The following is a 14808-nucleotide window of genomic DNA, read 5'->3' as shown; positions in this document are numbered from 1 at the left end:
TTTAGGTCTGGAGACTGGCTAGGCCACGCCAGAACCTTGATATGCTTCTTACAGAGCCACTCCTCGGTTATCCTGGCTGTGTGCTTCGGGTCATTGTCATGTTGGAAGACCCAGCCTCAACCCATCTTCAATGCTCTAACTGAGGAAAGTAGGTTGTTCCCCAAAATCTCGCAATATATGGCCCCGGTCATCCTCTCCTTAATACAGTGCAGTCGCCCTGTCCCATGTGCAGAAAAACACCCCCAAAGCATGATGCTACCACCCCCATGCTTCACAGTAGGGATGGTGTTCTTGGGATGGTACTCATCATTCTTCTTCCTCCAAACACGTTTAATGGAATTATGACCCAAAAGTTCTATTTTGGTCTCATCTGACCACATGACTTTCTCCCATGACTCCTCTGGATCATCCAAATGGTCATTGGCAAACTTAAGACGTGCCTGGACATGTGCTGGTTTAAGCAGGGGAACCTTCTGTGCCATGCATGATTTCAAACCATGACGTCTCAATGTATTACCAACAGTAACCTTGGAAACGGTGGTCCCAGCTCTTTGCAGGTCATTGACCAGCTCCTCCTGTGTAGTTCTGGGCTGATTTCTCACCTTCCTTAGGATCATTGAGACCCCACGAGGTGAGATCTTGCATGGAGCCCCAGTCCGAGGGAGATTGACAGTCATGTTTAGCTTCTTCCATTTTCTAATGATTGCTCCAACAGTGGACCTTTTTTCACCAAGCTGCTTGGCAATTTCCCCGTAGCCCTTTCCAGCCTTGTGGAGGTGTACAATTTTGTCTCTAGTGTCTTTGGACAGCTCTTTGGTCTTGGCCATGCTAGTAGTTGGATTCTTACTGATTGTATGGGGTGGACGGGTGTCTTTATGCAGCTAACGACCTCAAACAGGTGCATCTAATTTAGGATAATAAATGTAGTGGAGGTGGACATTTTAAAGGCAGACTAACAGGTCTTTGAGGGTCAGAATTCTAGCAGATAGACAGGTGTTCAAATACTTATTTGCAGCTGTATCATACAAATAAATAGTTTAAAAATCATACATTGTGATTTATGGATTTTTTTTTTTAGATTATGTCTCTCACAGTGGACATGCACCTACGATGACAATTTCAGACCCCTCCATGATTTCTAAGTGAGAGAACTTGCAAAATAGCAGGGTGTTCAAATACTTATTTTCCTCACTGTATATGGACAAAAAAATTGAGACATTGGACTTTTCCAGCCACATGTTTTTCCTGCACTTAAACTAGGAGACCCAAATCTGTTCCAGCATGACAATGTGCAAAAAGCGAGCTCTATGAATATACAGAATAGTTTACATGGGTTGAAGTGGAAAATTCTAAGTGGCCTGCTATAGAGCTCTGATCTCAACCCTACTGAACACTTCTGGGATGATTGGAATGCTGACTGCATCCCAGAACTTCTTCTATATATATAAAGACAAAAGTTTGTGTAGGGTGAGAGGTTCTGACATACACACACATATATATATATATACATGCTGTTTTGACTCTCAAGGATTCTTCCTCATCTAAAGAGAGTTTTTCCAGGCCACAGGTTGCCACAGGTTTCTCATTGGGGATCAATACACTTATTTAACTTTTTGTTCTAGAATTCTTACATTCTGTATAAATTAACTTGGTTCTGTTTTCTAAAAATGTAAACAAACTAGTAGTTTTATGTAAGCTATTATGACCCTGACCAGGCAGCTACTAAGGATGCAAGTTCAAATACAAGCTCGTTGTCCTGTAAGCTTCATACCTTTCTATTCATACTTATGCAAGAATCAAACTATTGCATGTGTGACTTTTGACTTCTTGTTGAACCCTGGGATATTGAGTGTGTGAAAAAGATGAAAGCAGCCTGAGTATGCATTATGTTCCGCCATTCATTTGATTAGTACCAGCACATATCTAGTTTTGGTCCATTAGTTTTGGTAGATCTTTTTTGTATTGCAAATATCTATATTTATTCATACACCGGCGATATAAATAAAGCTCTCGAGTTCCTAAATTTGCATCTATATTGCATAGTGCAGCTCTCCTTGAAACTAAAGATGTTTCTGGTGTATGAACATTACAAAGTCTGCTTCTATTTGGAATCTTATCTGAAAGCCTTTTGGGACTGTGGGTGGGGCAGGGGGGGTAATAATGTTTGGCTCCAAACATGCCATAAATTACAATTAGCCTTTCCCTCATTAATGTGTTTGTTTTTCCCCCTGGTATTTTACAGTTGTCAAAATAAATACCCAACGATATTGTTTACTCATCCACTAGATTCGGTATTTAGCGTCCAAAGAAGCGAGCCGTCAAAAAGTCAGGAAGACACGGCAGGTGTTTAAGCGAAGGCACTTTTTCCTAAATGCATCTTGTCAAAGTTTGGATCATCTCTGCACAGTTACTTTGTCCGATTTTAGGACGCTTCTGTCAAGTTCTTGTGCGCGTTCGCCAGACGACGCAGTGAGTAGGAGTTATTGTACACCTCTTGACACCTCTGTGCCAAATTACAGCAGAACCCCTTTTATTTGGCCCATTTTTAAGCTAAACTTAACCATAGTTGGCTCTCTGTCATGGCGTAAAAGCAGACAAGATGTACTTTTTCTGCACTCTTTCGCTTTGAAGGAACTGTGCATGGATGAGCACTTTTTTTTTTCCTCCTCTAAATTTCTAATTGGGTCTTATATTTGTAAACTTCAGAAACCACAAAGGGGATGTGCATGTGCCATTTATTATGTATTTATTGTTGATTTTTTCAATGAATGAATTAATGAATGAATGAATAAATCATTTGTTTATTTAGTTTAGCTCTAATGTTTATTCAGTGGCACTTGGATCAGTCATTGCACATCTCTAAGTTTATAAGCTGCTGTCTTTATATCCAGTCACTTCTTCCTTAACTGATGATGTGAGTTTGGAGTTCTCCAATGATCATGTTCTCCAGATAAATGTGACTTGAACACATGATCGTATTTTCCTTTTTTTTAGGAAAAGCAGATTTCTGCTAGAACGTTAACTGCAAGCGTGTGCTGGGATAGTGTAGGATTCTGTGATTTCTCTGTATACTGTGCATATGCAGCTCAGGTGGTGGTCCAGCAGTATCACACGTTCTGAACGCCACTGTCCAGGTTCAGTTCCTGAGCAAGAAACCCGTCCTGCAACTGCGGTGCTTTTAGAAGACAATCCCAAGTCTGGTAAAAATGTGAGGAAGGGCATTCAACATAAAACCTGTGGGACCAGACGGAAAACAACAACAAGAACAGCAACATGCACAGCTTATATCAGGAAACGTGTTGCGATGTTCAGTATCTGGTTCAATTTAAAACTTTGCTCTCACTGTTGTTATCAGGGCGTTTGACAAAACACTCTTTCAGGTCCACGCTTCATGCATTTATCTCATGCGCTAGAGCTCCAGACACATAATTTCAGACTCAGACCCTAAAAACACCCCCTCTAGTTTTAACAAAAGCTTAAAGCATTGTAATCTATCTATCTATCTATCTATCTATCTATCTATCTATCTATCTATCTGTCTGTCTGTCTGTCTGTCTGTCTGTCTGTCTGTCTGTCTGTCTGTCTGTCTGTCTGTCTGTCTGTCTGTCTGTCTGTCTGTCGGGCTGTCAGGGCTGTCAATCGAATAAATATTTAATCGTGAGTAATCGCATGATTGTCATGAGTTGACTCGTGATTAATCACAACTTAATCACACATTTATATCTGTTCTAAATGTACCTTAAATTAATACTTTTCAAGTTTTTAATACTCTTTAACAGGGGTCACCAGCCTTTTTGAAACTGAGAGCTACTTCTTGGGTACCATTAATGTGAAGGGCTACCAATTTGATACACACAGTTTTCAGTTTGCTCTGAAATAACAAATTTGCTCTATTCACCTTTTATTGTGTTATTATTAATACTTAATAATATTTATCTATGTGAAGACACTGATCATGCTAATGATTTCTCATAAGTATCAACAATGATTTAACAAAGTAGGAAACAGCTATTTTTAGAAAAGGCCTGCAGGCACCACGTTGGTGACGCCTGCTCTATAATCATGTACATGGACAAATATGGAAGCTTGATGCAAATGTTTGTTTTGTATAAGTGAAACCAAACTCGACATAGAGCATGAAGAACACATTTTCTTGTAAATGTTTTAAAGTAATTATGATGTTTTCAATTACGTAACTCATCAGGACACCAAACGGAACTTATGCTATGTTTCCACACGGACGGTTTTAATTGCCGGATCATAGTGTTTTTTGGTGCTTGATTCGAGACTTTTTTGTAAATATTGTCAGACAGAAATGCACGCGTAATGAATGTGTTAATTTTTAAATCTATCTATCTATCTATCTATCTGTCTATCTGTCTATCTGTCGGTCTGTCGGGTTATATGCCTATATGCCTGTATGAAGAGGTTAACATTTATAGAGAGCAGTTACAATGTCATAGTGTATATATTATATAGTTACACCTCAGTGAGCATGCTGTCCTTTAGTGATAAAAAAAAACAATGTTTACCTCAGGCCTCGTGAAAGTAAATTAGAGATTTGTTCGCTTAGTTCCTTCATTCGTCCGTTCATTCATTCATTCATTCATTCATTCATTCATTCATTCAATTTGTTAAGGTGGCATTGGATTCAGAGCCTTACAGGACTACCGGGCACAAGCCACACAGTCAGGCTTATTATGTCGTGTTCACTATCATTACATGTGATTGAAAGGCATCTGACTGGAAGCACTTATTATTTATGTCGAGAATCAATTATGTTATATTGAACGTCTGCATGATAATTGAACACTAACGATGCATGATTATTTTTTTCCGCAATGTAAATTTGATATAAAGTGGGTTTATATAATGATAATTTTTTTCCGCAATGTACATTTTATATAAAGTGGGTTTATATAATACAATTTCCTCTTCAGGATATTAGGAATTGTAAACACATAAATCCCCTGCCTTGACTCTAAGAGAATCTTTGACATATTGTAGAAAGAAACAGCAGCAGAAGGATAAGAGGCGAATTCCTCCTGTTTTTCACTGCAGCTGTGATCCGAACATGCTGTATATCCTAAAACTCATCAGTTTTTCTCTTCTTTCATCTCTCTGTCTTGGTGAAGGGCGAGGCGAGTCAGTGGCAACGTTTAAAGGCAGCGAGTTCTTCAGCTACAACCTGTCCCAGACGCCCATCCAAAGCAGCTCGGACGATATCACGATGTCGTTCCGTACGGTCCAGCGCAACGGCCTGCTGCTGCACACAGGAAAGGGGGCCGATTATGTCAATCTGTCGCTAAAAAGCGGCGCCGTGTGCCTCATCATCAACCTGGGCTCAGGCGCCTTTGAGGCCCTGGTGGAGCCGACCGACGGCAAGTTCAACGACAACGTCTGGCACGCCGTGCGCATCGCCCGCAATCTGCGCCAGGTATCAGACTCAGAAATGTTTCACATTCACATTTCACAATTACAGACACTTCCTTAGATCATCTGCATAACTACTTATTTTTGCAGGTTAGCTTGCTTGCTAGCATTAAGATGGAAGCTCAAAAATAGTATAGATGTTACATCTAGAGATCAGAGGGCAAAAATACATATAATAGCACACACACACACATACACAGTATATATACATACATACTGTATGTACCATTATGTTCTAAAGTTCTCATGTCATTTTTACTGTGTATATAAGTGTGAAGAAACCAGTCACGATCCTGAAGTTTGTGGCTAGAAAAGTGTACAGTACATGAATAATCTGACACTAAGGTCGCTCAGATGTAGAAATGAGAAAACATCAATAAACAACACACAAACACACACACACAGACATAGACACACAAATATAATTGGAACGTTAATCTAGCTATGCTAACAAATCGTAGCCATGGTTCATAGCTACGTTTATGTAGGGAGGGTAATTGGTTTTTGTATAGTGACACTAACTAGATATTTGGACACTTTGGAAGCATGACTGAGACCACATATTCAGTCAGACATGTTTTTCATGAAAATTGGATACTTCCCATAAAAAAATGAGCGACTGGTGGTCTAAAACTGGCAACCAGTCATAAATCAATTATATCAATTCTGTCCTCGATGCCTTTTCATTTTTCATGTTCAGTCTTCTAGTTTTTTCTTTTTTGGGACGTCAATGACGGCAACAAGGAATCGAAACAGAGAACAGGATTCAGAGCCACATGGTGTTCCAGGCATAGCTGCACACACAGTGGTTTCCGACATTTATCACCATCCATGTTCAAACTTCCAACGCAGTGCAGCTGTTGTCCACAGTAGGTTGTCTTTTGCACAGACATTCAAGCAAGCATGTGTGTGATCAGATGGCCTCGCAGGTGCACCAGTTCAGCAAGACTATGGGCTGTTTTGGATGGTGTACACATAATGGCAAAAGCCCACAGAGGCTTGAAGGTAAAGGAGGTACTAGCTAAAGTTGCTCCTAGAAACTGTCTTAATTTATGGACCAGCCTGAGAAACCTTGCATAAACGTACACACATCCTTCTCTCAAATACTCATGTTTTAAAAGAAGTTTGAGCTCTGACATGTAAAAGCAGCCATTACTACTACCTGATTTAGTGTCACGCTGGAAACTGGACCACATCATTTTAATATATAAATACAAAAGAATTTCACATTTTGTAAACTTAAAAATGTGTCCAGGTTGAACAACTACCATATAGAACATAAGCAGACAAAGATGATGAGGATCAGGAATGTCTCTGTTTTAAGTCATGTTTACATACCTGACTCCCTCTGTCTCATCCACGTTAACCATATACTTGTTGCCTTTTGACCAATGGTGTAACCGGTGCTACTGTGACCACGTATGTTACCACGTCTGCGATATTATCATGGGCAGCAAGTTAGAATAAAGAGCAAAAGTGTAATTCTGCGTGAAACTGGACAGATTTGCCACAGAGACGTTTGACATGAAAAATGTTTTACATACGCCGATGTCGTTGGAGGTGCGGAATAACTTGTGCATGAGGATTGTTGGAGAACAATCCACATGATCTCACTTCTACACCAACCCCGATAGCCAGATTTAACTCCTGCGGACTTCACCCTCTACCCGAAGATGAAGATCCAACTCGTGATTTTGACACTGTTGTGGAGATCCAGCACGAATCGCAAAAAATGCTTGACATGCTTTAAAAAGAAGATTTCCAGGACACATTCCAGAAGTGACTTTAACACTGAGTTTATAACACTGTATTGTTGTGCAAGGGGACTATATTGAAGGTGACGGTGTGATAAATAAAGTACTTTCTTATAAACAGACGTTTTTTGATACCACCTTGTTTATGTGCAAAAAAAAAAAAAAAGATTACAAAATTATGTCAGTCACTTACAATGCAAAAACCAGGCTTGTGAAAAATAATGCAAGCCGGCCATGTAGGTGACTGACAGACATTACGATTAAGTAAACACCATGCAATCTGTGGGTAGTTGAAGGTTTTAAGGTTGGGGGTTCAAGCCTTGGTATCACCAAGCAGCCACTCTAGGGGCCCCTAACCCTTTCTGTTCAAGGGTGCTGCATCATGGCTGACCCCAGCTTTCTAACATCACTGGGATATGCGAAGAAAGAATTTTACTGTGCTGTAAAGTACATATGACATTTATGAAGCACCTTTCTTAAATGTCGAATTAAAGAGCACAACATGCCACATCGTGAATAACATCATAATGGCAACAGCAGTTTATAAGTCCTTTTTTTTTATCCTGCCTTTTGTTTTTCACATGCTTTTCTGCTTTGGCCAGTGGCCGCTCGTGTTTTTCGTATTTTTTGATTCGAGTTTTGAGTTTTGAAGTTGATCTTAAAAGGCATACTGAAATGGGCCACCCTTGTATAAAATTGCGCCAGACGTACATTAAGGTGCATTATGGGTGTCCTGCTGATCCGAATCACCCTAGATAATCTGAAATTTCAGGATGTTTAAAAAGTGGCCCCCATACAGCGAGGCTACACATAATAGTGCCCATGTGTGTGCGCTCGTTTGTGTTTGTACGCATTTACTTAAATCCCAGCTAAAAGTGGTTGACTATGATTGAAGTGGCTTCATGCATGTTCGGCTTGTGCCTCTCTGTTTTGTCTCCGTGATTGCTGAAGAATAATCCTGTAAATATGCTCCAATTACGCTTGCAAATATAGTCATTTGCATTCAGCCAACCTTCCATGAAGTGCCTGAGGGTGGGGGCGGTGGAAGGGGTCGGGGTAGTAGTTGCTCTTGTTCATTTAGCCTAACCTAAGAAGAAAAACACTCAATAACCACCTTGATAAAGATTTTTTTTTTTTTTCGCCTCGCTTGATGGAAGCCTGCGCGACGCTAATTTTCCACAACGTGTTTGTCTTGATTGAATGTTTTTAGCCTGATCATTATTCGTCATCGACTATATGATGGAGCACAGCCCCGAGCAGTCTGTCACGCGCCTGTGCTGATTAGCCTCCCATCTGATTGTTGTAACCTTTAGCTCGAGTCACTTACAGAGCTGGAGTATTTTGCGCATCTGATAATGCCTAGTAACATTTCAGTGTTTTCGCCGCCCGCGCGCGCCGCCGCTACAGCGTTTCCCTGACCCGAGTGGTGTCAAGCTGACATTTCCCTTCGACTGTGTACGCTGATTGTCTTTTTTGTTTTACTCATTTACCAGAAACATCTGCAGAATGTTTCAGCACCGCTGACATTTCTCCGAGACGCCGCACACCATCGCTGCTCTTGCCGGCTTCTCCGGCTCGACCCTCCTGCCCTTCCTCTCACCATTTTGCTGTCAATGATACATTCGACTCTCTTTCTTTTTTCTTTTTTATCTCTCCCACTACTAAAACAAAAGCCGTAAAAGGTAGATTTGTCATTGTTTATTGTCCTAAAGTCCTTTTAACATTATTATTTTGTGGCGTGTGAATTATTTTGACATTGTCCGGAAATAGAAAATTAGCCTATTAATAAAACTGATATCTAATCTCTCGGACGGCAAAGAAATGATTTATTAATAAAATCACACAGATGATCATTATTGAGTATTTCTGTGTCAACTGTTATTACATTTATTTTTTAAATATATATTTTAGGGACGTTTTAATATGCTTTATAATTATATATATATATTTAATTTTTCTGTTTTAAACTAACTGCACTATATTAGAGTTCTACTTTGGTTCGGCTTTTTTTCTTTTCTTTTTCATTAAACCTAAGAGTAAATAGAAGCCCACGAAAATGAACACACGAGATAAGATCGCCTTCATTTTTCAAGATTGAAAGATTTTTCTGGCATTTGCTCTTTTCTGTTTCTCTTTTTCTCTCTGTCTTTTAAAATATCATTCATGATCATCTGTCTTTACGATGCCTACATGATTATTCGCATATTATAAAGAAAATGATTATTCCTACAGTATTTCATACATGACGTTTTAATCACATGCCATGCTGCAGAAATGTGATGTAGTGGACTTTGTTCAAATGATGAGTGCAATCAGCTAATTATTCTGTTAAACAGAAACAGAAATAATGCCAGTGAAGAAAAATTCACCAATGCAATATACCTATATCGGCATATACAAGAACAATTTGTTTTTATACGATTTTTGTATTTATTTTATTTCAGATTATATGCCGTTTTTAAGCAGCATAATATTGTACTAGCATGTAGTGGAGGTGAAGAGAGTTTCTGATAGGGTGATGAACGTGAAGCTGGAAGTTGAAGGGTTGATGATAAATGTCATCAGTGCTTATGCTCCACAAGTTGGTTGTGAGAAGGAAAAATTCTGGAGTGAGTTAGATGAAGTGGTAGAAGATGAACCTAGGAATGAAAGATTGCTGATTGGGGCAGACTTTAATGGGCATGTAGGTGAAGGGAACAGAGGTGATTAGGAGGTGATGGGTAGGTATGGTCTAAAGGGGAGGAATGTGGAAGGGTGGATGGTGGTAGATTTTGGTAAAAGGATGAAAATGGAAGTGGTGAACACTTATTTTAAGAAGAAGGAGGATCATAGGGTGATGTATAAGAGTGGGGGAAGGTGCTCACAGGAGGACTATGTTCTATGTAGGAGATGCAACCTGAAGTAGATTGGAGACTGTAAGGTGTTGGCAGGGGACAGTGTAGCTAGACAGCATCAGATGGTGGTCTGTAGAATGGATTTTGATGTATAGAAGAAGAAGAAGAGGAAAGTAAGGACTGAAAGAAGAATAAGATGGTGGAAACTGAAGGAGGAAGAGTGTAGTGTGAGGTTCAGGGAAGAGGTCAGACAGGGGCTCGGTGGTGGGGAAGAGGTGCTGGATGATTGGGCAACTACTGCAGAAGTGATAAGAGAGACAGCTAGAAAGGTACTTGGTGTGACATCTGGTCGGCAAAACAGAAAAAGAATTGGGATCAACAGAGAAATGAGAAAAGTAGGCAGGAGTACAAGTAGATGTGGTTAAGAGCAGGTGAAGAGGGATGTGGCAAAAGCCAAGGAAAAGGCATATGTGAAGTTGGACACTAAGGAAGGAGAAAAGGATTTGTAGTGATTGGCCAGGCAGAGGGACCGAGCTGGGAAGGATGTGCTGCATTTTAAGCAGTTGATGAGCGAGGAAAAATGAGAGAGAGAGAAGGTTGGATGGTGTGGAGATGAGGAAGCAGAAAGTGAATAGGATTAGGAAAGAGGAAGTGAGAGTAGCGATTAAGAGGTGGAGGAGTGGAAAGTCAGTTGGACCAGATGACATACCGGTAGAAGCATGGAGATGTTTAGAAAAGACGGCAGTGGAGTTTTTAACAAGATTGTTTAACAGGATTTTGAAAGGTAAGAAGATGCCTGAGGAATGGAGAAGGAGTGTGCTGGTACCGATCTTTAAGAACAAGGGAGATGTGCAGACCTGCAGTAACTACAGGGGAATAAAGTTGATCAGTCACACCATGAAGTTATAGGAAAGAATAGTGGAAGCCAGGCTGAGAGGAGAGGTGACCATCTGTGAGCTACAGTATAGTTTTATGCAGAGGAAGAGCACCACAGATGCATTATTTGCTTTGATAATGTTGATGGAGAAGTATAGAGAAGGTTAGAAGGAGTTGATGGATTTAGAGAACGCGAACGACAGGGTGGAGAGAGAGGAGTTGTGGTATTGTATGAGGAAGTCAGGTGTGGCAGAGAAGTATGTGAGGGTGGTGCAGGACATGTATGAGGACAGTGTGACAGCAGTGAAGTGTGCAGTAGGAACGACAGACTGGTTCAAGGTAGAGGTTGTACTGCATCAAGGATCCACTCTTAACCCTTTTCCTGTTTACAGTGGTGATGGACAGGTTGATGGACGAGGTCAGACAGGAGTTTTCATGGACTATAATGTTTGTGGATGATATTGTGATTTGTGGTGAGAGTAGTGAGCAGGTTGAGAAGAGCCTGGAGAGGTGGAGGTACACGCTGGAGAGAAGGGGTATGAAAGTCAGTAGGAGTAAGACAGAGTACATGTGTTAATTAAAGGGAGGGCAGTGAAGTGGTGCGGTTGCAGGGAGAAGAGGTGGTGAAGGTGGAGGAGTTCAGGTACCTGGGATCAACAGTGCAAAATAATGGAGAGTGTGTTAGAGAAGTGAGAGTGGAGAAGAGTGATAGCAGGAGTGATTTGTGATAGAAGGGTAACTGCAAGAGAAAAAGGGAAAGTTTATAGGACTGTGGTGAGACCTGCGATGTTGTATGGTTTAGAGACAGTGGCATTGAGTAAAAGACAGGAGGTGGAGCTGGAGGTAGCAGAGCTGAAGATGTTGAGGTTTTTGTTGGGAGTGACGACGATGGACAGGATTAGAAATGAGTTTATTAGAGGGACAGCGCATGTAGGACGTTTTGGAGACAAGGTGAAGGAGGCGAGATTGAGATGGTTTGGACATGTACAGAGGAGGAACATGGGGTATATTGGTAGGAGAATGCTGAGGATGGAGCCACTAGGAATGAGGAAAAGAGGAAGAGCAATAAATGTGGTGAGGGAAGACATGCAGGTAGTTGGATTGAAAGAGGCAGATGTAGGGGACAGGGGGGTATGGAGACAGATGCTTCGCTGTGGCGACCCCTAATGTGAGCAGCCGAAAGAAGAAGAAGAAGAAGAATATTGTACTAGCATAGCTGCCAGGCCTGATACCTTTTGATTTTGTGACATTATCTAGACAAAAAAAACCACAAACACACACAAACACAAACACAAACAAACCCCCACACTCTCTCTCACTCTTTCTTCTGCTTTAAGACTGCATTTCCCAGCTGATTTAGCCCGTGTTAAAGGAAATCATTTTGAAGATTGGCAAGTTCTTAGCTGTTGATATGAGATATGAGATTCTACAAAAACATGTAGCTACAGAGAGCTGTATGACTTTGTGCCACTCCTTTTTAATGAGTTGTGTCACACTCCAAGGTTGTGGATTTTACACAAAGTTGAACATTTGTTTTTTAAAAAGGCAATAAAAATTGAGAAATACAGTCCACCCAGGCATAAAATTCCTTAATTATTTGGTCTAGTTGCTGGGAAATGTGCCTGAGATCTGGCAACCTGGCATTTCCACTCCACCTAGATCATTTTGTAGTTAGCAAAGATACTGCTTTTGTTAATTAGTCATTAAAAATATCAGTTTATTTCATCCAAATAATTGCTGAATTTTTAAATAAAATAAAAATGGAAACCAAATGCACATTAGGCATATTTTGCTTTATTGTTTTATATCATAAAATGTTTATGGCCTTGCCATCAATTCATATTTTATCTACTGTATCTCTACTTTAACTCATGTACATGGTTTGTGTACTTTAGAAACCACTGGTGGCTTACCAATCAAAAGCTTAGAAATCTAAATTTTACACGATGATAAACAATAAAGCTAAATTATACAGCAAGGATACAGCTTTTGTTGTTTAATCATTTTTAATCTAATTGTATTTATTATTTTTATTATAATTACAACAACAGGTGAAGGTTTAAATCAATAAAAAATAGAAACTAAATGCACAAAATTTATATTGTTCATTCATTCATTCATTTTCTCCCGCTTATCCGTAACTCGTGTCGCGGGGGCAGCAGTCTAAGCAGGCCCCCGCCTTCGACTGCTGCCCAATCCTCACAGCACCGTCCCTTATGGTCCCTCCTATAGGTGGTGAGCCCACGGAAAGGCGGCCCCACGTCACTCCGACGTCACGGATCAAGTTTTTGCCGCTTTCGCCCATGTATTCCACCAACATTTATGAGTGATGCAACTGATACAATATAGGGCCAAATTTTTTTTTTTGCAATAATATCTGGTCTGTCACTGCAGTGTAACTACAATGTTGGAGGCACACAATTTTGTAGGATGTTTTTGAATGTAGTAGCATTTGATTTTTCCCTTCATTTAAACTAGGAGGCTCCTGAACCTGTGCACAAAGCCAGTTCCATAAATATATAGTCGACATGCATTGGAGTGGAAGATCCTGCTATAGAGCTGTGATCTCAACTGAACCCTTTTTTTTTGCACCCCAAGCCTTCTGTCAGGCTGGAAGAACAAGCAGAAGCCAAAGTTCAACAGAACAAAGGTGAGTTCAATGAGGAAGGGAATGTAGAGAAACCAAACCAGTTATAAACACAGGAACACAGGATACACCAGCAAAGAGTAGTTCATATGATAAATCCACAGGGTAGAGCCTCAACGAGATAAATCCATAGAGTGAATCCCCAACGAGATAGTCCATAAGAATGGTAGTCATAAGGTCCAGCGCTGTTCTCCAGACTAATCAGTAGAACGGCCGGGGAGTGCTTGGAAGTGTGTGCTTATGTAGTGTGTGAGCTGATGAGTGTCAGGTGTGTGTGATTAGTAGGACGGGGAGCTGCTAGGAGGAATGTGTGGTTCAAGTGAAGGTGTGGCTGGTGGATCCCTGACACCTCCTCACCATATGTCAATTCTTGACTTTACTAATACCTTTGTGGAACATTAAATGGGGACTAAATGTGGAATGGGATAAAAAACAAAACAAAAAAACAGCAATACAAATCGTATGGTCAGGTCTCCACATACTTTTAGCTGTAATTCGATGGGTTTACCAAAAATTATGCATTATCTGTTTTTTATGCAAGTTTTGTATGCAGTACTTCCATTTTCACAGTTTTAAAAGTAATTACCTTTTTATCGCTATTCCTACTATCCACAGTGGTGCACAGTACAGTGTAGAAATAAGGCAAATGTTTCTCCAGAACCCTGGTGCTACACTAAACAACATAAAGCTACAACACACAACATAAAGCTACATAAAGTGCAAAGTGCATTTCACTTGACTTCCACAGGTCATGGTGCATGCAATGCGATCGTGTGTACACTTTTTAGGCCTCAAGCTTCAGGAACTTGAATTTGATTAGTTCTCCACACTGTAGGCATGCAGATTTTAGTTTAAGTACCATCACATAATTAGTGTCTCAAAGCATATTATTTTTTGCTGGAATCCACATGTTGTTTTTGTTCAATGCATTGAACAGTTCTACTGTGCCTCAGATTCCACAATATGGTGTTCTGCAGCACATCCACTACAAGGTTGTTTAATCTGGGATGCTTTTCTGCCCAAAATAGTTGAGTGCATATTTGCATTAATGTGGCCCTCTGAGTCAGCCTGGTCATTTCCTTCTGACCTCTCTTTATTCTCATCTTGTTTTTCATCTTGTTTTTCATCACAGAACTGACACTTACTGAATGTATTTTTTTTTCTTTACATGCTATGGAAACACTAGAGAAATTAACAGTTTTTAAACCAATCCAACAACCATATCACAGATCACATTTTCACCTATTCAGATGAAATGAACATT

The 14808-nt window shown here is 40.3% G+C and overlaps 1 protein-coding gene across 10 annotated transcripts in view; it reads left to right on the top strand.

Moving 5' to 3' along the window:
* nrxn2a (neurexin 2a) overlaps positions 1–14808 on the top strand; it is a 408435-nt gene that overhangs the window by 153674 nt on the left and 239953 nt on the right. For all 10 annotated transcript variants that reach the window (XM_083565425.1, XM_083565433.1, XM_083565432.1 and 7 more), the window contains one exon: positions 5136–5437. In XM_083565425.1, the coding sequence (XP_083421551.1) occupies positions 5231–5437 (207 nt within the window). In that variant the 5' untranslated portion in view covers positions 5136–5230. The remainder of the gene's footprint in view (positions 1–5135; positions 5438–14808) is intronic.

This window comes from Silurus aristotelis, assembly GCF_946808225.1.
Source record: "Silurus aristotelis genome assembly, chromosome: 16".
Classification (NCBI taxonomy): Eukaryota; Metazoa; Chordata; class Actinopteri; order Siluriformes; family Siluridae; genus Silurus; species Silurus aristotelis.
Note: the sequence above shows the minus strand (reverse complement) of the source record. Positions and strands in the feature narration are given on the sequence as shown.